This window comes from Aplysia californica, unplaced genomic scaffold (assembly GCF_000002075.1).
Source record: "Aplysia californica isolate F4 #8 unplaced genomic scaffold, AplCal3.0 scaffold00070, whole genome shotgun sequence".
NCBI classification, from domain to species: domain Eukaryota; kingdom Metazoa; phylum Mollusca; class Gastropoda; order Aplysiida; family Aplysiidae; genus Aplysia; species Aplysia californica.
The window spans coordinates 815,948-838,952 of NW_004797340.1; the positions used below are offsets into that span (position 1 = coordinate 815,948).

Genomic DNA, 23,005 nt, shown 5'->3' on the forward strand with positions numbered 1-23,005 from the left:
GGGGGTTAAAGGTGTTACAACAAGAGACTAACAAACAAAAAAGAATGACACGTAAGGACGATAGAAGTTTCGTAGGAAAGAAGGAACAAACCACACCAAAGCACCTGCCTATAACCCATCGTCAGAACTTCAAATATTAATACAGAAGAAAAAAAGACAATAATTGGAGCAAATATAAGTACATGCATCTCGTTTATTTGTAAAACATACGCAGCCTATGATGAGTAGAACACACAGCATAAAAGCCTGATCTTTTGAATTTTATTGATACCTGCAAGGCAAGACGTATAACCCACGCACAGCTCACAGCGTTGTAATGTCAGATTTTGTACGCCCCCCTCCCCCCCCCACCCAAAAAAAATCAATCCTATTTAGGTGCTAAACGACCTAAATTGTGTCAATGAGGAGGATATAAAATCACATATACTAAATCAAATGCGCTACGTATTTTACTCGTGGAAATGTACTCGGAGCAAACAATCACAACAAAGGGACATATTATTGTGCAACAGTTTTCTATAATATGCAGAACTCTCATCAAATAAATATATGGCACTTGAGGTTTAAAAAATCAGCACCAATTTAGGTAAATGGCATGTTAAAATTGATTAAAAGCAATAAAAACCCTATAATTATACATGAAATAAAATTATACATGTGTAAGAGGGACAACATTTGCAACAGTTTTTTATTTTTATTATACTTATACAGAAACTCTCATCAAATAATAATGGCACTTCGGGTTTTTGCTTTAGTACGTGTTTTACGGCACTTGCAACACAATAAGGTCATAGAAGTGCCGAAGATTAGAGGTGTTACAAGAGAGTAACAAACACAAAAAAGAAGGACGGGAGATGATAAAGACAATAGATGTTTGATAGGAAACAAGAAGCGAACCACACCAGAGCACCCGCCAACCACCCACATTTCGAGTTTAAACATTCAGCACAGACTCGATAAGTGGAATGTAAAAACTTATGTTAAAACAAATGCCCGTATTACACAGAAATGATTTATTCTTGGAGGGGGATCGTCTTGATAGAAAGCCAGCACAAAGTGCTATTCAGAAGTGGACAAGTTAAGTACCGGTGCCGAATAAACAATGGGAACTCATAATTGTTGAGAAAAAAAGTGGGTTCAAAGTTCAAGCTGACCCATTTTTTAAATTTGTTTTAAAAGTTTATCAGTGTGCACTTTGTACAATATTTACAATAAAACCCTGAGGGGGTGGGGGTGGGGTGGGGGTGGGGGGGGGGAACAATTACCACGAAAGCAAGGAGGTTCAAAGTTCATTCCAGAGAGTAAATGCTTTTCAAAATCATTCACCTGTGTTAGATATTTTTATAACATGATATTTACATTAAATCTTTGAAAGAAAGATTGCCATTTTGAAAAAAATGGGCATCAAAATTCAATCCAGTAGGCCTGAGTCGATGCTTTCGAAAAAGATTCACCAGTGGTTAGTTTTGTACTACACATGAAATAAATCCTTGAAAGAAAATGACCATTTTGAAAACAATTGTGGGTTTAAAGTGCAAGCCAGTAGGTTGATGCTTTCAAAAAAGATTCACCAGTGTTGAAAAATAGTTTTGTACCATGAAAGAAATTCGTGTAAAATGATGACCATCTTGTTAGAAAAGGGGCTCGAACCTCAATCCAGTAAGTCGACATTTCCGAAAACTATTCACCAGCATTTGTGTTGTACCATATTATTATAGATTGTAAAGCGCATGGAGCTTGCTGTTGAGCTGGAGTTTACGCTATAAAAATACTACCTATTATAATTACTATCCACAATAAATCCAAGAGATGACCACGAAAGACAACGGGGTTCAAAGTTCAATCCAGTATAAGTAGATGCTTTCGAAAAAGATTCACTAGCGGGTTGGTTTGTTTGTTTGTTTGTTTGTTTGTTTGTTTGCTTGTTTGTTTGTTTGTTTTTTGTTGTTATTTTGTTTGTTTTTTGTGTGTTATTTTGTTGTTGTTTTTTTTGTTGTTGTTTTGTTGTTGTTGTTGTTGTTTTGTTGTTGTTGTTGTTTGTTTTGTTTGTTTTGGGGGGGGGTGTTCAGTACCATGTTATTCGCAATAAATCCCTGAGATAACCACGAAAGAAAGCGAGCGAGGTTCTAAGTTCAATCCAGCAAGCCAGCCTGCCGATGTCGATGTTATTACTTTCACTTTCACAAGAAGAATATATCACACGGCCGGATACCTCAAAGGCACGACAAAGTTCTGCACCCTGCCCGCCCCTGCAATGGTCAGCTTGTCCTTCCACATCCGGGCCGTGGCGTAGCAGTCGCTGCCAGGCCTGGTCTCGATGACCCCTGGGAAGGTGATGTGGTGGACGCCGTGGTCATCAACGCAGTAGTGACCATCGTGGTCGTGGCCAGCTAGCACAGCGATGACGCACGGGTACTGGTGGATCACCTGGAGAACCTCCTCGTAGTTCCACAGCAGGCACAGGCTCGAGTCGTCCTTCACCTCGTTCTGGAGCGACACGTGAGCTGGGTGTGGATGGAAGGAAAGGCTGACTGTCAGTTTGTGGATTCTTTTCTTTTTAGGGGGAAGGGGGAGTGGGGGGGGGTTCTTTCTTTTTTTAATGGTCGATTTCTTTTTACCACTTCGTTTTGGAGAGAGGCGTGAGCTGGGAAAGAAAGAAGGAAGGAAAGGCTGACTGTCAGTTCGTGGATTTTTTTTTTAAAGGTCCATTTCTTTTCGTTCGTGGATTTTTTTTCAAAGTTGATTTCTTTTCCACTTCGTTTTGGAAGGAGACGGGAGCTGGGTGGGAAAGAAGGAGAGGCTCAGTCATTTGTTTGATTCTAGTGGAATATTTTTATTTTTTATTTATTTATTTTTTTATTTATTTTTTTAAATTACTATTATTTTATTTTATTTTTTTTTTTTATGTTTTTTTTTTTTGGGGGGGGGGTCTTTTAATGATCGATTTCTTTTTCCAACTTCGTTTTGGAGAGAAACGTGAGCTGAAGAAAGTGGAAGGAGGGGAGGGTTGACTGTCAGTTTGTGGATTCTTGTTTTGTCTTGTTTTTTGGTTTGTTTGTTTTTCTGGTGTTTTTTTAATGGTTGATTTTTTCCTCACTTCGTTTTGGAGAGAAATGTGAACTAGAAGAAAAGGTTATCAATAAAAGAAATATGAGTCAGAAAGAAAAAGCTCAGAGCCTCTTTACTTTTATCGGGGCTGAGCGCTATTATTATTATTTTATTATTATTATTATTATTATTATTATTATTATTATTATTATTATTATTATTATTATTATTATTATTATTATTATTATATTATCGTTGTTGTTATTGTTATTGTTATTGTTGTTATTATTGTTATTATTATCAATACTAATACCATTATTAGTATATCATCATCATCATCATCATCATCATCAGCATCACCATCACCACCATCACCACCACCACCAGCAACTATCACAACTCACTCAAAACGATCACATTTTCCTTCTTATCTCGCGCGGCGGCCAGAGTGTGATCCAGCCAATTGATCTGCGTGTCACTGACACCTCCGTTGTATGCCACCCATCGCCGCTCCAAGCCCTCTAGACCTGTGCTGTGGTTCCTATCTACGTTCGGGTTCTTCTTGGACATCCAAGTGAGCGCTCTTTGGTGGTTCGGCTCGTCCGGTTTGTCCGAGTATCCCAGGAGACCGACTTCGTACGAGTCGAGAGCCACAATCCGGAGTTTTTGGTGAAACAGGAACGTGTAGTACATTCGGGGAGAAGGAGAAGAAGGGCTTGCTGTTCTGTTCAGGAACCCAGTCGTGGTCATGTCCACCAACGGAGACGCTGCGAAGAAGGAGCGCGTGAAATTGTAGAGGTCGTGGTTTCCGAATACGTGACACACAGGCAAGTGCAGCGCGTCCAAGGCGTGAAGAGCGCTCCTCAAGGCCATAAGGCTCTGCGGCGTCCCCCCGAACTCTTGGTTGCGTCCGTCGATGAGGTCGCCGAGTTGGATGACGAACGAGACAGGGTACAGTGTGCTTTTCCACTCGTTGATGGCGTTCTTGAGGAGGCTCAGAGAGTTCCTGTAGTAGCGAGGCTTGGTCTTCGTGTGGTCGGTGCCGTCGGGCAAGTCTGCGTACTGCACGTCGGTGATGATGCCGAAGGAGACCAGAGGCTGTTCTACTTTAATGAATATTGACGACATGCTGCTGCTGCTGCTCCAGCTGCTGTTGTTGCTGTCGCTGTTGCTGCTGCTGTTGCTGCTGCTGTTGCTACTGCTGTTGTTGCTGTTGCTGCTGCTGCAACTGTGAGCATGAGAGGTGGGCGCGTTGGGAGGGTGAGGGAGTACGATCAGGAGTCTGGGGTAAGATCGGATGGGGAGGGGGCGATCAAATAAACGAGTTCCTTTTTGTTGTTGTTGTTGTTACTGTCAGATCGTCTTGTTGCAAAAACTCGATTTTTTTAATCTGAAAGAAACGAACATTCAGAGTTGCTTTTTTTTATTTCAACAATTTTTGTTATTTAAAAAAACTGCAACGTGTAATCCATGAACAGTTTTTGGAAAGACTTCAGTAATCAGCGACCACCCCAATAAACACAATAAAAAAGTGACCTAGCCTTAATATAGGGGTGGGGGTGTGGAGGTTGAGGGGGGGGAGGGATTTCGTTTGAAAAGAAGAAAAGCTGTTTGGGGATCTCGTTCTAAAAAGGCGCAACTTCGTTATCTATACAAGTTTTACAATTCTGTATCCTTCACCTGAAACTCCCAGAAGTAGAAAGGCAGACTTCGGGAAGGAGTTCTGCAGAGGGCCGGCCAACCAACAACACACCCTAACCTTAACCCTAACCCTAACCCCATCCCTTACCCTAACTCTTGCATAGTTTGCTCAGTGGACCTTGTCAGGGTAAGTGCCGGCTATCTGCGGAACTCCTCCCCAGACTTCTATAATAAGATATGCCAATTCTTGTTTCTGATTTTTCATTTTTTTTTTAGTAGAGGCTTTACAGCGCTCGCAACTGCATATGGTCATATGAGCGCCAGTTTCTGATGTGTGTGTGATGGTTCAGAATGTGCTGCGTGCAACATTGTTTTGTTTTTGTTTTTGTTTTTGTTTTTGTCTGCTGCTGATCCGACATCACTATATATCCATACGTTTGCTACATCTATAGAGAGTTAATTAAATCTCACCTTAGCTTCTTGAGATGGGAGAGACCAAGTCTCAGTGCAATGAGCACTCACTGCTGCCAGAGAAACTTTACAACACTCGGGGTGGGCGAACAAATTAACGAGTTCCTTTTGTTACCGTCGGATCGTCTTGCTGCACCACCCAAGAATTTCTCTGAAAGAAACAAAATTCACTTATTTCATTTTTCGTCACTGTGTGTAATTTATTTAGCCTTGGCCTTCTTTTTGACTTACCGGATTTTTTTAAGTGTCTGAAAGCGCGTCTTCAAGCGTTATCGAATAACCAGATTGCGCTTCCTCGGTGAATTAAAATGAAAAAATAACTTTAAAAATACACAGCGTTGACAAAGAAAAATTGCGTGACGTAAATTAATTTGGGGCTTTTAAAAATAGATTTAGTGTCCTTTAAATTATTTTTTTTCAAAATTACTATTATGTCTTACTCTTAGTCTTAGCTTCAATGTCACTGAGCTGAAAGTAAGTTGGGTGAAAGGGGGGAAGAAGGGGGGGGGGCGTCATGCTTCGAGAATTCAGCAGTTCAAGATACAGTGTTTACTAAATCACCAAAAAACGAATAGCACAATAATCACAAACTTTTGTTGCACATGTCATTAACGAGCATGCCAACCGCTCTCAGCGAAGAATGTAATTTTTTTCAGGAAAGAGAAAAAAGTAGCTGTTCAATTTTTATGTTATTCTTTATTTTACCTACAGAACAATTACATGCACAGTATAACACGGATAGGTCGAACACAGAAGACTCAAAATCACGCATCCGTCGAACTGTGCTTGCGGTCCTGTTTTTTCTTCTTCTCTATCTTTATAAGGTATCCCTCAAAACTACTGAGGCCGGTCCCGACGAATTCGAGCTATCCGTGTTATACTGTATTATCTTTTTTGGCATTTTTAACATTAACATTTGTATGCTATGGTGAAAAAATGAGTTACTTCTTTCAATCCCAAAATGGAGGTATTGGTCAAAAATCAACACCGAGGTCAAATTAGTAGATCTTCCATTTATGCTCTATTTTTTTATGTATAACATGCCTCTTATTATTTCATACATATAAATTGTAAAACTTCACTTATAAGCATGATGTTTCTATTACCATAAGGCTTGAATCCGAGGAGTAGCTCATTTTGTTAGCACACTTCACATTTAGAATTTAAATTTCGATGAAAATAGTTCTCCTGTAGACGCTACTGATACCACAAACTGATTTTTAAAAGTTCAAACGTCTGGCTTGGGGAAGGAGTTCTGCAGAGGACCGGCCGATTAACAATACCTAAACCTAACCCTGGTATAGTTTAGTTTTAGTTTTAGTAGAGGTTTTATAGGAGGACTTTCGTAACGAGCAACCACTATGAGACAGAGTAGAACAGTGGGCCAGGGGCAGGAGTAGGGGTAGATCTAGTTCTCTTCTTTATAGTGTTTGTTGGGATGGCCGCTCGTAACGGAAGTCCTTCCAGTTTTACGGCGCTCGCAACTGCATAAGGTCATAATAGTATGAGCGATATTGTATATAGTTTGCTCAGTGGACCTTGTCACGGTAAGTGCCGGCCCTCTGCGGAACTCCTCCCAGGCTGGTGTTGTATTCTACAAGGTCTGAAAAAACTATGGTGGAAAAGGCACAGTTTAGAGTCAACATTTCCTTTTAAACTGTATTATTTTATTTTTAGTAAGTGTTATACGGCACTTGCAACACAATAGGGTCATATGAGTGCCGAAGATTAGAGGTGTTACAAGAGAGTAAAAAACACCACCAAAAAAAAGGAGGGAGATAAGGATGATAGATGTTTGTTGATAGGAAAGAAGGAGCAAACCACATCAGAGCACCCGCTAACGACTCACAAACGTTTCCAGAACCTGAATTCAACACACAAGTCCAACGTTTTAGGAAGGCAATTTTTCCACAAGAGCACAACATGCGCGAATAAACGTGACTGGAGAGTTGAGAGTGACTGTGCAGAAGGAAATTACTGAAGGCACGTGAAGGAAGAATGCGGTGAACTCACTTCAAAATACACGACAGGTTTTGAATGGCGAGTGGGGCGTAGGAGAAGGAAAAAAGGTTGTGTGAGTGTGTGTGAGTATGAGTACATGTATGTGTATGTGTATGGGGGGGGGGGTGTGAGTGTGTGTGTGTTTGATTCTGTGTGTGTGTGGGGGGGGGTTGAGTATGTGTATGGGTGTGTGCGAGTGTGTCTGTGTGTGTGTGTGTGTGTGTGTGTGTATGTGTGTGTGTGTGTGTGACTCTGTGTGTGTGGGGTGGGGGTATGTGTATGAGTGTGTGTGTGGGGGGCGGGGGGGGTGTGCGTGTGTGAGTGTGTGTGTGTGTGTGTATGTGTGTATGCACTTGCGCTCGCGTGTCTACTTGTATGTGCCGGTTTTGTTGTTGTTTTTAGCTGTTGTTGTGTGTGTGTGGGGGGGGGGGGGTAAGTGTTTTATGGCGCTCGCAATAGCATAAGGTCATATGAGCGCGCGGGACACATTAAACATTTTCAGTTGGTAGGAAATTTTGAACTTTCCCCGGGTGGCGGCTGAAGCCTACTCTTATCAATTTTAGACCACCAAGGGATCTTTAACGTGCAGAACTTGCACACGGGACCTCCGAGATTTTTCACCCTTGTCCGAGAAGGCCAGGTGTAGATCTTTCCCACCAGAAGATCTGGGTTGTGGCAGAAAGACAGCAGTAAGGAGGAGCCAAGGAGTAGCAGTAGAAAAGCTGCAGAAAGAGTCAGGAACCCAGAGGAAGGGGCAAAGGAGGTGAGGGTGTGGAGGCAGAAAGTGGAGACGAAAGCAGACGACAGAACGTTGTTGGAGAGCAGGAAAGAAGGTGAAAGGAGACAAGTTCAGAGAAAAAAATGTTTTCCGTCGCTACCCGGATTCCAACCTGGAACCTTCGAATGAGAAGCGAACACCTTAACCTCTAGGCCACGAGAGCCCCCTAAGTACACTTTAAGCTAATAATAAAAGACAAAACTCAGTAGTAGCAAAAAGTATCACATCTTTATTTTTACAGAATCAATGCGATCAACATACACAGCATAAACAAAACATTATGCACTGCTTAAACATGGGTTGACAAACAGTCTCAAGCCAGGGATGCAACAGGAAATTTGTGAAAATAAGAAAAAATTTACAACGTCGCATTTGCAAACGAAAACACAGTTCACAATTGCATGTCATATTATGGATTTAAACGGGAAAAGAAAAGCTGAAAACAATAATTGTCTTAAAAGCAAACTGTAATGGAAATAACAGAAATAACTGATTTTTAAAAAATTAAACAGCATCCCTGTCAAGCTTACACAGTAAAAAACCGGCCCCCTTCATACGTCTGTGACAGTGTAAATGTAAAAGTATCCTCGTAATTTCATACAGTAAAGCACAGAGAACTCAACAAACACACAGTTCAACAGACCAAGCTTTTCCATTGTAAATATGACCATAGTTTTAATATTATGCAAGTTTTTGTATTCAGGACTCCGGTCAGTACTGAAAAAAAGTTAATAAAAGTTCTAGTTCTATTAAGAGTTTTACGGCACTTCCAACACAATAAAGTCATATAAGTGCAGAAGATTAGAGGTGTTACAAGAGAGTAAACACAAAAAAGAAGGAGGGCAGATAAAGACGATAGATGTTTGATAGGAAAAAAGGAGCAAACCACACCAGAGCACCAGCCAAAGTTAAAGTTCAAAATCGTTTCTACACTGATATGACACATCATAGACCAATCATCATCCATCAATAGTCAAACCTTCCTTTGCAGTCACCTCTACATAGTGGCCACTGTCTATTACAGTAAGTTTTCTTTGTGACTGTTAGTGATAACTACCAATACGTTCGTCTGTATTATGTGAACATGTTTCGACGAGTGTGACTTTATGTTAACCAGTACTGCATGACAATGTATAAAACCATCAGCCCACACGTACTCAGACATTCTCAGCACAGTATCACTAAGATAAACTTTTATAAAAATACAGTCTGGCATGCATATATATATATATATATATATACATATATATATATATAGCGAACAGGCATGTTGCAAGGAGATTTTGAGGTCCCAAATAAAATATTTCTAATATACAATGTATATTCTATGTGTTCTGTAAGGGTTTTTTGTTTTGTTTTAGTAGAGGTTTTACGACGCTCGCAACTGCATAAGGTCATATGAGTGCCAAGGGGTGGATGTTAACAGAGGAGTCCTTACAGGGAATCAGGCTAACTCAGTTCACCTTTCTAGATTCAACACAACAAAGTCTGTTTCGAAATCTATCAAGGCACCCCGGAAATAGCAGATCACAAGAGTGTGACAAACATACAAAAGAAGTAGAAGAAGAATGACCATAGTTAGGAATAGGAAAGAAAAAGAGGCAGTTCCCTGTTGCAGTTCGTTCAGGCACAGTTATGGGCATGACATTGTTGAAGCAGCCCATTTACAATTACAATTGTACTGTGCATAAGAACAACTAGTTAATGTCCCCCCATTGGGAATGGCCTAAAGACACTTCAATCAGTGGCACCACCACCACATACAATACAAAATTCATACATAACCAAAAGATTTCAACATCCCGCAGATTCCACTAAGACTAAGAGTGTGCTGTTCTGTGCATAGATCTGTGACATTTGTTAGATCTATACCGTGCGAAAAATCTTCTACACAAAATGGCATCATTTCTCTATGTATCCATTTCTCAAGGTTTCTATTTCTAGGTAAAGCCATTCTCCGCTAAAACACATCGCAAGGAATCTTATAATACAGTCTCGTTCTGTTGCGTTATTTCCTTCCTGGTTTTACACTAAAGCATTACAAGTGCACAAGCCCTGGTTCTTTTTTTTTAGTCAGAGTTTTACGGCACTTGCAACACAATAAGGACATATAAGTGCCGACGATTAGAGGTGTTACAAGAGAGTAACAAACACAAAATAAAAGGAGGGGAGATAAGGACGATAGATGTTTGATAGGAAAGAAGGAGCAAACCACACCAGAGCACCTGCCAACCACCCAGTAAGTCCTGGCTCTTATCTGGGCACTCTTTCTATGATCTCCAATTATCTCAAAACTTCAAGAAATGACTATATATGGCACTAGCGAAATAACACTGACGATACAATACAAACCAGTTTCACTTCACAACAACTATTGGCTGGTGGTTAATAATTAATAATAATTGCATTTATATAGCGCATATCCATGCTCAAGAGCATGCTCTATGCGCTTTACAACTATTATTACCCCAGCAGACCCTCTGAGAACACTCAGAAACATTCTCAGCTTCCGAGGAAGCATACAGAGCAAGCTGCGGATTTCACGCACTCAAACACTATCAAACTGACAAGATCTTTCACTGTCTATAGCTGGGTACCCATTTCCACCTGGGTGAAGTGAGGAAAATAAGTGCAAAGTGCCTTTCCCAAGGACACAACGTCAGGCCCCTGTAAGGTTGACACAAGAAAGACCTACTTCCTCACTTCTTTGTGTCCTCATTAACCCTATCCGTGCGCCCTGGGGTCATTTTGTACCCCTGGGGTAGTATTCTTCACATATTAGAATACTTCTAGAGTGAAGATCTCTTTGAAAATTTCTGTATTTCTCAAACAATCATTTTCACAGACTGCTATGCAAAGCGTACGGATCGGATTAACGAGTAAATTTCCTCTTTGGAAAATGGTGGCATTAAGTTCCTCACATCGTATGGATACGATAGTAAAACACGACATACGGATAGGGTTAAGTGGTGGCACAGAATTCCCCACGTCGTATGGATACAATAGTAAAACACGACGTACGGATAGGGTTAAGTGGTGGCACAGAGTTCCCCACGTCGTATGGATACTATAGCTAGTAAAACACGACATACGGATAGGGTTAAATGATGTCCCCCTGTGCCAAATGTACAAGATCTAGGCTAGTCCATCAGAACGGGAACCATAGGTCGGAGGCTTCTCTTTATGTCATTTCTTTTGTTTGTCTATTTTGATTGTCTCCCTGCACTGCACTCAGTGACCTTTCTGTGAATGAGCTTCTTTATTTTTTAATCCATTTAGCATACTATGCATACTTTGAGTGGATGGTTGGAGGACCCAAGACATCTGACAGTATCAGATCAAGCTGTGATACAGATGTATGTCTGTGTGTGGTGTGTGCATGTTCTCTTTCTGAGTGTATATGAGTGTGGGTGTGTGTGATTTGTCTATCTGTCTGTCTGTTTCAGGAAGTGTGTGTGCATGCACACATTTCAAAATACATACACAGACATATATATCACTATATAGAATGTATTAACTTGTGCACAAGAACAACAACAACAACAACAACAACAACAATTACATATATTGGGGCATTATAACTCTGGTCATTAACAGTGGATTGTTTTACGTGTGCATTTACAATGTCATCTGGATAGATATACAATAACAAAAATCACAATAATAATAATAATAATAATAATAATAATAATAATAATAATAATAATAATAATAATAATAATAATAATAATAATAATACCAAATAATATAATATAACAAAGAGGAGAAGGAGGAGAACGAGGTGAAGGAGAAGAGGAGGAGAAAGGGGAATAAAATGAAGTGGAGGAAGAGGAGGAGAAGGAGGAATACAAGGAGGAGGAGGAGGAGGAGGAGAACAAGGAGGAGGAGGAGGAGAACAAGGGGGAGGAGGAGGAGAACAAGGAGGAGGAGGAGGAGGAGGAGAACAAAGAGGAGGAGGAGGAGAACAAGGAGGAGGAGGAGGAGGAGTACAAGGAGGAGGAGGAGGAGGAGGAGAAGGAGGAGGAGGAGGAGGAGTACAAGGAGGAGGAGGAGGAGAACAAGGAGGAGGAGGAGGAGAACAAGGAGGAGGAGGAGGAGAACAAAAGAGGAGGAGGAGGAGGAGGAGGAGGAGGAGGAGGAGGAGGAGGAGTACAAGGAGGAGGAGGAGGAGAACAAGGAGGAGGAGGAGGAGAACAAGGAGGAGGAGGAGGAGAACAAAGAGGAGGAGGAGTACAAGGAGGAGGAGGAGGAGGAGAACAAGGAGGAGGAGAAGGAGAACAAGGAGGAGGAGGAGGAGGAGGAGGAGAACAAGAGCAACAAAACTGACACAAGGAAATAGATTTCATTTCTATAGCAAATACTCCATCTCCTTTTTTTTTGGTAAGAATTTTACGGCACTTGCAACACAACAAGGTCATATATAAGTGCCGAAGACTAGAGGTGTTACAAGAGAGTAGCAAACACAAATTTGAAGGAAGGGAGATAGAGACGATAGATTGTTTTATAGCAAAGAAGGAGCAAACCACACCAGAGCACCCGCCAAACACCCACACACACATACTCCATCTCCAATGTCAGTTGTATTCACTTTAAAACAATATTATGTTAATACATGATTGTATGACCTCAACAAAGTACAAACTCTACAACATTCTGAAGCATTCTCCGCTCCCTACCACACTACAGGGGAGCACGAAGCCAGGTGGAATTTCACAGGCACCCAAGCATTGAAGTGTTAGTTTTAGTAAGTGTTTAACAGCATTTGCAACACAATAAGGTCACATAAGCGATGAAGATTAGAGGTGTTACAAGGGAGTAACAAACACACAAAAAAAAAAGGAGGCGAGACAAAGACGATAGATGTTTGATAGGAAAGAAGAAGCAAACCACACCAGAGCACCCGCCGACCACCCACAAGCATAGAATAGTAGTCACAAAAATCTTGTTGTGTCTCAGTTTTAGTAAGAGTTTTACAGCACTTGCAAAAACACACTTGGGTCATATCATAAGTGTTGAAGATTAGAAAAGTAAAGTTACTAGATCATAACACACAAAGAAAAGAAGGAGGAGAGATAAGATAAGGGCAATAGATATTAGAAAGGAAGGAAGGAAGGAACAAATCATACCAGAGCACCTGCTAAACACCCACATCTTAACCCTATCCGTACGCCTTGGTGTCATTTCGTATCCCCCTTCACATTTTACAATACTTTTAGTGCAAAGACCTCTTTGAAACTTTCAGTTTTTCTCAAAAAATCATTTTGACAGACTGCTGTGCAAAGCGTACGGATCGGATTAACCAGTAAATTTCCTATTTGAAAGTGGTGGCACAGAGTTCCCCACGTCCTTAGGATACAATAGTAAAATACGACGTACTGATAGGGTAAAAGTGTCTTTTCTAAGAACACATTGCAGGGTCCAGACCAGAATTTGAACATGAAACTTTACAATCGTGAGTCTGGCAGTCTAGTGACGTACACCATGCAAATTTAACAGTACATGTATTGCTTCTTATATTTTTAAATTCGATGAAATATTCCTGAAAGCCTGTCACAATTAATTGATCCGCATGAGATCTGTCATTAACAGTGAACTAAAAACAAAATCAGAATGCCCATAGAAATATCTCTTAAATACTGAAATTGTAAGCAAGAAATTTGTATCAGATCACATGTTCCTCCCTGTCAAAGAGTCTTTGGTCAGGAGCATCATAATAGAGACTGACTTGCTTCAGAAAGGGGGGGGGGGAGGGGGCTGCTGGATGGGAGAGGTTTGAGGGGGTGGGGCGAGGGGGTTGGGAAGATGGGCAAAGGGGAAGAAAATATCTGGCGCGTTTGGGTTTTTTTCACAAGATGAAATAACCTTTTCAAACTTCATTGAAAAAGAATTCTCAAGGGTTTTCAAAAACTGTACATGTATGAGAGAGAGCAGGTTTTTATCTTTACCACCTATAACTTCATTCTTTTCTGTCTTAAATTCCAGAATTGAACACTTTGCACTCACTTGGCGCAATAACGCGCACGTGAAAATTATCCGTTCCGGTCACCTGGTGCAGTCGCTCTCCTGACCGGGTGAGCAGATGGGGTATTTTGTACTGCTGGCTGTGTGACCAGATGAGGTATTTTGTACTGCTGGCTGTGTGACTAGATGGGGTATTTTGTACTGCTGGCTGTGTGACCAGATGGGGTATTTTGTACTGCTGGCTGTGTGACCAGATGGGGTATTTTGTACTCCTGGCTGTGTGACTGCAAAGTGTTAATATGAGAAACATGGAATTCAGTCCAGTTCCAGTTCGTAACTAATTATGAAAGCTTTTAAAAGGAGCATTTTCTCCATAACATACAAAAATAGTTTTGAAAAGTTCACTCCTCAAAATTCTCAACAAACCCCTTTGGTCAGCTCCAAAAAGTATTACAGAGATTATACTGATTTGCATTTTTAATGGAAAATGAACAAACAAAATTTACAATAATATGGAAATGACTACAAGAGTAAAAACACCATAGGAAAAATTATCTTAAAATTACCAAATATCTGGGTCCCAAGATGTTACTCTAACTAGATATCTCCCCATACTTTTCTTTTTTACAAAGATAATCACCTTATAACATGCACTGGGAATAGCTTTGGGTTTTCTTAGAACCTAAATTTATTCAGCATACAAAAATTTCATGAAAATTCAACATTTAAAAAACCCCAGAAAACTTTCTGGTAATCAAACAGAGATTAAGCTCCTTTCAAAACAAGTTGAGGGTAAACATTGGAATGGAATGTAAATTACTCGTACGTGGGGAAACCTTCCCAAAAGAGGAGAGTCAAGGTAAACAAATGGTCGCTTTTAAGCACAAGAGGGCTATCCCGAAAAATGCTGTTTTGAGAAAATCGAAGGTAAAGTTTTTGCCCCTTGTTCAGTTTCTTTAAAAGACAAGGAGAGTTTTCTCTATAACAAAACATATACACACCAATGAAACCAAAACTTCTCCTATTGGTAGGGCAATGCCCACTTTTGGTGTAGGTCAAGATTTCTGGAAGCCCCCGAAATCTGGGTTAGCCCGCTTGTCCTTAAGAGACCAAATAGCCGAAAGTCTGAACCAGCACCGGAAAGCTTGTAGCCCTGCAGCAGATCTGCCAAGCGCCAAAATTAAAAATCGGAGCCCTTGAACTTTTTTCTTTTCTTTTTGCTTAAGGAAAAACCTTGATCGGATATATATATATATATGCATAAAATTTGACTTTTTTCTTGAATTCCATTTTCATCTATCGTAAAAAAAACTTATCGAAGATAATGCGAAAATACACAAGAGTATTTGCATTAATTTGAAATATTTGCCCGAAATATCCTTTAAAATGATGTGAAATGCAAATCTTTATTGCTTTTAAGTGCATGTATTACACGCTTTTCCCCCCCGATCGATTTGTAAAGCAATCTCAATCCGCAGGGGGTCTGGAGATTCCGTTTTCTGGAGAAAACTCCGATTTTTGGTCATGGAGTGATGGGCAAGTCAGCTAAAGAGAAGCTGGTTGGCTCCCAATGCCAAAAGCACATGGTTCGATTCCTGTTTGGCACTGGCGCAGACCATGGATGGAAAATATGGATTTCTTCTTAGTAGATTTTTCACAGCTCTGACTCCAAGATAGGTTGGATCAAGCACTCAGTCTACTAAAAAAAACAGGCATTAAAACACACAAAAGTGACAAGCACACACTGTTTAAATAAGCGAAAAAATGCTAGGAGGGTTCAAAATGACAGAAGAGCAGACACGTTATGGCTAGCTGCTCATGTTAACTTGTATATATATCAAATTTTTCCCTACCCGAAACAGAAGAAACTCTTAGTATTGTAAAAAATTAAGAGCACCTTCAAAAACATCATAATATATGAAGGACAAAATGTCCAAATAAAAAGTAGGACAAACCAGTCCTTCTATGGGGTAAAAGAATTTACAATTGACTGAAGGAAAGAAGGAGGAGGGGGGAAAGGACGGGGGGGGGGGGGGGGAGGAGCAGGAGAAGGAGATGAAGAACCAATACAATTTTCAATCACACAAGCAGCCCAAGGAGTCCTTTCAAGCCATGTTCCCGGGCCCTTTATTTCTGAACTGCTTCAGTGTCAGTTGAGACAGAAATTCTTTATATCTCAAGGCTTCACTCAGGCAGAGAACTCATACACAGCATTGGGAACATGAAAAAAAGTTGTCTTTTGGAAAGCATTCATACTATCACAAATTTTGCCTTTCAAATCTTCTAAAGAATTTATCTGATCTCAAAACATAATGCAGACTTTGCCACTTCATCCTAGGCACCGGTGATACGCAACTCAAAACAAAAATCTTTTACTTACTATATTTATTACGTGTAAGACAAAGTCAAAAACTTAACTCGAAGTAAATTAATATTTTTGGACATTAACAAATAAGAACAACCACGTTTTGATGTAGATCTCACTGTGTAATTCCAACACGTACCTACATTCCTCATAGAAAAACGATGATGTTTGTCATGAAAGAGAACGGCAGAGAAGTTAGGTACACATAAACGAGCCAACGCGTTTTCATACGGGATATCTCAGAGGGATGGTGAAACTGGGCACAATCCCGACGCCAGAGACGACTAATTTGTCTCTCCACATTCTGGCGGTGGCGTAGCAGTTGCTCCCAGGGCGCGTCTCGATGACCCCGGGAAACGTGATGTGTTGTACGCCGTGGTCGTCTACACAGTCGTAGCCTATGTGCTCGTGGCCGGCGAACACGCCGACGACACAGCGGTACCTGTGCACCACGCTCATGACCTCGTCGTAGTTCCACAGCAGGCAGATGCCATAGTCTTTGATCTCGTTCTGGAGACCGATATGAGCTGAAACACATATTATAATATAAGATAAGATAAGATACGATAAAAAAGATAACCTTTAGTTTTTCCGTTTAAGCAGAGGTGTTGCGGCGCTCGCAACTGCATAAGGTCATATGAGCGCCATAAGATAAGGTTACACTTCAAAAGACAAAAACCTCAACATATCAAAACATTGTGAATGACTTTATACCCATGTCAATTTACAAAAAAAATCATGTAGGCCTACCCACAGCACAATCAAAGGACTCCCTACATCTTCAAGTTAGAAATTTGAATTGTCTGTTTGCTGGATCCTGAGATATTGATAATGGAAGGCAACTATAGGTTATTTCATGATTTTGATTGACCTCTACCCACATGAATGTGATGTTATTTGGTGGCTTTTAAGCACAAAGGGGCTATCCCGAAAAATGCTGTTTTGAGAAAATCGTAGGTAAAGTTTTTGGACCTTTGTGCAGTTTCTTTAAAAGACAAGGTGAGTTTTCTTTATAATCTGAAACCAAACTTTTCCTATAGGTAGGGCAATGCCCACTTTTGGAGTAGGTCAAGATTTCTGGAAACCCCTGAAATCTGGGTTAGCCTGCTTTTCCTTCTTAAAAGCAATCATTTGTAGGCCAAAAAACCTTGTACGGTCTGTCAGTTATTTCAATAAAGGTGTAGATCTAGAATAGCAACTGCTGGAAAAGAAAATTTGAAGAGCAGCTACAAAATGATAATTCTTTCTCTATTTTTTTATCATGGCATACCTACACTTTTGAAGAATATCTTTTCAAACATTACAGAGCCAAGCCAAATTTTAGTGGCCACTGAATGGTTGCGCTTTAAGTTTAAAAAGGACACACAACAGTGAGCAACTCATAAAAACACGATGAAAAATTTACACTAAATATCTTACATCAATTTTGTCAAGAATACAAAAGAATCAAATTAGGAATACATAGGAAAGCAGATGTACGTAGCTATATAATCACAGTCTTCAATAACAAAATGGCCACAGTCTGTGGTGTAGCGGTTAGGCATTTCGCTGATCTGTATGCAGAAGAATCCGAGTTCGATTCCCGAATGTGGAGAATATTTATCGAGTACCTTGGCCTTTCTACACGGATACTGAATCCGTCTCAGCCAGGGCTAAACCTGACATGCAGGGTCGAAACCAACCTTCTAAATAAGGGTACCCACACATGATAAGCACACAGGTACTCACACACACAAGATAAGCACACAGGTACTCACACATGATGAGCACACAGGTACTCACACACAATCATAAGCACACAGGTACTCACACATGAGAAGCACACAGGTACTCACACACATGACATGATAATCACACAGGTACTCACACACATGACATGAAAAGCACACAGGTACTCACACACATGACATGAAAAGCGCGCAGGTACTCACAGATGATAATGACGTTCTCCTCCTTCTCCTGAGCCTTCTCCAGTACTTGCGACAACCACGTCATTTGCGCGCTGGAGATCCCGCCGTTGAACGCAGCCCACCTTCGCTCCAGACCCTGCAGACCGGACGTGTCGTTCGCCTCAGTGTTCGGATTCTTCTCGGGAAACATGGCGCACGCCGCCAGGTAATTGACGTCCTCCTGGTTGTCCCCGTAGCCCAGAAGACTGACCTCGTACGAGTCTAAAGCCACCACCCTCAGTTTCGGGTGCGGTAGGAAAGTGTAGTACAGTCTGTTTGTGGGAGGTTGTATGCTGAGGGAGAGGGAGCTGTTTAAGGGGGAGGTGAGGTAAAACGAGCGGTTCAGGTTGTACAGTTCGTGGTTTCCAATGACGTGGTAAACGGGTATACGCAAGGAGTTCAAAGGATTCAGAGCCGTCTTCAGGGCCTTCCGGCTCGCCAGCTCTCCACCTAATTTGTTTTTTCCGTCAATTAGGTCACCAAGTTGTAGAATAAATGCCACCGGATCAGAGTTGCTCTTCCAATCATTGACGGCGTTTTTCACGAGGTTGAGAGAATTTCTGTAGAAACGCTGCCTCGATTTCGAAAAATCTGTGCCGTCTTCACAGTCTGCGTACTGCACGTCGGCGATGATGCCAAATGTCACAACAGGTCCTTCCTGGGCAGCATTTGACGACATGTTAGAAGTGTCCAGTGAAAGATGAAACCTGAAAATTTTTTTGAATTATATAACACCGTTTGACACATAAAGCTCTTCTTATACCATTTCACATTTTTTGAAAAACTGAACTTTTTCATTGACAATTTCTGAATGCAAATCACTTAAGATGAACAAATTCAACCTGGACTCACGAGCCTCATACACTAATATCAGCTTTGATTTTTGCTTAGAACATTATTTTAAACATAATCATTTATAATTTATATCACATTCTCACAATCATTCAGCCTACTAAATGACACTAGGCCTGATAAATCAAATAATTACAGCCAAGTTGCCTTTCTATACAATTTCATTGTTAGCTCAAGTTGGCATTAGATGTTAGATTTTGACTACTTTACTCCTTGTCTAAACTTTGCTGAAATTGAGCCTCAGGTTTGAGCCCCTAAGAATGGTTGAATAGGAGTTTTATAAGGGGGGGGGTTTTCCTGCTTCTCTTCCTAATCTTTCTTGAATACTTTCTCTGAACCCTGGAAAATTATCGACTCCTTTATACGAAGAATTTCCCTCAAACTAAAGTACAAAAGTTCCCATTCCAAGAGGGAAAGAGTTGATGTTTTAGAGGAACCCACTCCCAGGTAGCATACTTACATGTGAGTAAACACACAAAAGTCTTACATGATATATTTATATCATGACATTATTAACCGTGCAGAAATCTCACCTCGACTTGAAAGCAACCTTTCCGAGCCCAAAAACTGCTGTTTCACAACCGCCTTCACAATAAACAGTGAGTTATATAATACAACAAACTGAAAGTGAGTCTTGTCTGTTGTTAATGTCCAGTCTCTTTACAGCATCAAGTTGTAAACAGTAATGTTCCTGTTATGAAAACAAAAAAATACTCCAATCATTAAGTTTCATCACAATATAATATACATATATATATATATATATATATATATATATATATATATATATATATATATATATATATAATATACACTTTTGAAAAAAAACCTTGTTGAGCACTTATTCTATCTACATGTGATCATCATTTCTTTTTGACTCAATACTAATTTCATAGCAGTTGCATAACAAAGGAAAGTGCGAGATTGGAACCCACAGGGTAAAAGATCAAGAGGAAAACCATGTGGAACCGGAAGAAGAGTCATGGAAATGGATGTATGTACAGAAAAGTGGGAAGACATGGAGTGACATCAAGCGACTAGCCCAGGATAGGGAAAGGTGGAAAGTGTTTGTTCGTGGCCTATATCCTGATCCAGGGTGAGAAAGAAAGAAAGGCAATGATGATGATGATACTAATTTCATAAATTTTATTTGAACTTCATGTATAGAAGTCCTAGCCTGTTGATAAAATCATAAAAGAACAAAAATCATTTCTCCTGAAACAAAGGTGAAATATACAAAAGCCTTGACCAAAATAAAGCAATTCACAAACTGGGCCGAACTTACCTTCACATAAAGAAGGCTGTAAAATGTACATCACTTAGAAAGGACTTTGATTTCATTGCACCAAAGGAAAGAAACTCTTTGCTTAGATTCAAATCCCTGATTCAGTCTTTGGTTGCAGAGGAATTTGGGGGTTTTTCCTCACCAAAATGGTAAAATGTAGAAAGTACATGATTCAAGTTACCGTCACAGAATGCTCATCAAGCTATGGGAATGTAAAATGTGACATTTAAAGAAGCATGACTGAGAACAGTTTGCTTATATTATATTTCATAAATTTTGGGGGAAAGACTTTCAACGTTATGTTGTTCATTTCAATTTTTTTCAGCCTCGCTACAGCAATTCTAAAATTTGTATTAAAAAATGTATTTACACTACTGATTTTGTACAACCTTCATTAATGAACAAAAGTCATTCAGCACAGATGATTTCTAAATTATTGCAGCTGTAATGTCTTTGATTTCATTGCACCAATGGCAAGCAACTATTTGCTCAGATTCAAATCCCTGATTCAGGGTAAAAAAGAAAAGTCAACATAAATAGCTCTGACATCCACAGCCGATTGCACCAGTCTCAGTAACACAGTGTATGTATTGGATGCCCACAAAAAAACCCATTGTGATGACCTTTCCATGCCACACAGTGGCATACACACATAACTAGCTATATAAAAAAACATGAGTAAAGAACAGGCGCGTTGAGAAGACACGTAGAGAATAGAGGAAGAGAGTGGGGTGGGAAAATTGCTGTTGCCATACTATAGTATGAAACCTCTCCAAATGTCTTTAACATTTTCAGCACATATTTATAATTGAACTCTTGTAATTCAAAAGTCAAAAGCCTTTTCATCAGAAGTGATTTTGTCATTTGAGTTTAAATTAAGCGATTAGATTAGGCTAGATATTTTAATTTTAAAAATTAACATCATGAAAAGCACTTTTGTGAGTTATAAGAAAAACAGAAGAAAAAAAATACCTCTTGTACAAAAATATAGGTCTATATATCTAGATATAGACCTGCAGGATCCTGGCTGCAGCCTAAAGCTAATTTAATATGACGACTTGGCTTTTGAACTCATCAGTGGGTGGTTCTAACGTTCCCCGACACGATAAACGACCAAACAGTGAGGCCACTCACTGTGAACTCAGCGAGTTCAAAGATGAAACTTATAATACGAAAATATTGAGGGGTCAACAGTCAAAGATTTAAATACTCTTCAAACAGGATATAAAAACTCACATGTAGATTAGACTACTGGTAAAAATGCAGTCATATCTAAAAATAATATTCTTTGGCGTGTAACAAAATGATGACATTGGTAACACCTCAACCACGGAGAGTAGTCTCCCTTGCCCTTTAATGACCTTTTTCCGATTATTAATTTTAGATTTCGCCCGCGCCTGAACGATTAATTCAGATATAATCCTTTAATTAATGTTTTCATATTTTGGGGATGTATTAAGTTCCGAGAGCAACTTCTTAATTAACATTTTTCTCACTTGGGTGATACTTTTTATTGTGTTTAAAATATAAGGTTGTTTTGGCAAAGACATTAATTTCTATTTTTTTATAAAGACAAGGGAAGTAACTCCTAAGTTAGCTTGCTGATTGTTTACATACAATGTGCAACGTGAGAAACAACAAAGATATAGGCTACAGCACACTTTTTCAATAAGATCACAAATATCAGCAAGGTGTAAGCAGATTGATTTGATGTGAAAATGGCAGTGTGAGTATAGGATATTGGTTGTCTCGTATTTATTTCCATTTAGAATTCCTTACCAGACCAATGGCGAATCTAATTAAAACCTCCTAATCACCTAATCACCTAACCTAAGACCTAAGCCTTAGGCCTAAGCAATGGCCCGGCTGGTGACACCGGTGTGAGTTGTGTGGTAGGGATGGGCAGGTACCGGTACCGGTGATCTTATACTTTAGCACGTTAAATTCCCAAAGTCTACTAATCCCCGACTCAGACCTTCAAAACTTTGAACTTGGCCGAAAAATGCGCAAACTACCGTAATTTTGTCAGGAACAGATGGTATAACAAGTATAGTTATAGTATAACAGTGATTTTCTTTCTTCCATCATGATGTTGGAAGCCATTGAGTATAATCTTGATTAGATTTGATAGATCTTGTTTTAAAGTGGTCGTTCGTTACAGAAAAGGGAATAAAATCAATTGAAGAATTTAATGTGCTAAAGTATTATAAGATCACCCCGGTACCCAGTAGCGGAATTCCCGGTTCTACCAAAGGAGGTGTCAGTACCAGCACCTGGCCCCCAGTACCGGCTCTGAGAAGAAGCCAACACCAATGGTTTGGGAAGGAGCCGACACCTAGGACCTAGACGCTCAGAGAGTAAGAACATAGGCAGACACCAACGGTTTTTTAACCGGGCCACGGGAAGTGTGTTGTGTGTAGACCTTGGCCTAGCAGCTGTGACGTCAGATGCACACAACGCAGCAGGTGACCTTGATGCATGACTTCAGATTCAAAATTGACAATCAAAAACCGAAAGTTTGCTCAAATTTAAATATGGCATCAAATCAGGTTTCGCTCGAGCCACTTTGCCTATTTTGATACCTTGATTCCGAAAATGAAATCAGTTTTTAGCGGCGATAATTATTTTTAACATTTTGCATGCAGAGTCTTATC

The 23,005-nt window shown here is 40.1% G+C and overlaps 3 protein-coding genes across 6 annotated transcripts in view; 1 reads left to right on the plus strand and 2 right to left on the minus strand.

Moving 5' to 3' along the window:
* Positions 1–2,017: 2,017 nt before the first annotated feature.
* On the minus strand, positions 2,018–7,102 carry LOC101846120 (manganese-dependent ADP-ribose/CDP-alcohol diphosphatase). Its single transcript, XM_013079985.2, has 4 exons — positions 7,010–7,102; positions 5,161–5,311; positions 3,453–4,438; positions 2,018–2,504 (listed from the first exon to the last, which is right to left on the minus strand). Exons 3-4 carry the CDS (start codon positions 4,174–4,176, stop codon positions 2,197–2,199), a joined length of 1,032 nt encoding a protein of 343 aa, XP_012935439.1. The 5' UTR covers positions 4,177–4,438; positions 5,161–5,311; positions 7,010–7,102; the 3' UTR covers positions 2,018–2,196.
* A 9,166-nt stretch (positions 7,103–16,268) lies between these two features.
* Positions 16,269–21,696, minus strand: LOC101845611 (manganese-dependent ADP-ribose/CDP-alcohol diphosphatase). Of its 3 annotated transcripts, none has more exons than XM_005093820.3 (4): positions 21,588–21,696; positions 19,600–19,757; positions 18,197–18,921; positions 16,269–16,792 (listed from the first exon to the last, which is right to left on the minus strand). In XM_005093820.3, the coding sequence occupies exons 3-4, from the start codon at positions 18,891–18,893 to the stop codon at positions 16,491–16,493; spliced, it is 999 nt and encodes a 332-aa protein (XP_005093877.1). In that variant the 5' UTR covers positions 18,894–18,921; positions 19,600–19,757; positions 21,588–21,696; the 3' UTR covers positions 16,269–16,490. The 3 variants fall into 3 exon arrangements, with proteins under 3 accessions (XP_005093877.1, XP_035824501.1, XP_035824502.1); XM_035968608.1 differs by lacking the exon at positions 21,588–21,696 and adding an exon at positions 20,741–21,165; XM_035968609.1 differs by lacking the exon at positions 21,588–21,696 and adding an exon at positions 20,352–20,729.
* Positions 20,044–23,005, plus strand: part of LOC101846273 (nucleolar protein 11) — a 12,110-nt gene continuing 9,148 nt past the window's right edge. Inside the window, exon 1 of one of the 2 annotated variants that reach the window (XM_035968610.1) lies at positions 20,044–20,162. In XM_035968610.1, the coding sequence (XP_035824503.1) occupies positions 20,059–20,162 (104 nt within the window). In that variant the 5' untranslated portion in view covers positions 20,044–20,058. Of the gene's footprint in view, positions 20,163–21,932; positions 22,078–23,005 lie in introns of those variants that run through there. The other variant, XM_005093823.3, reaches the window with a different exon arrangement.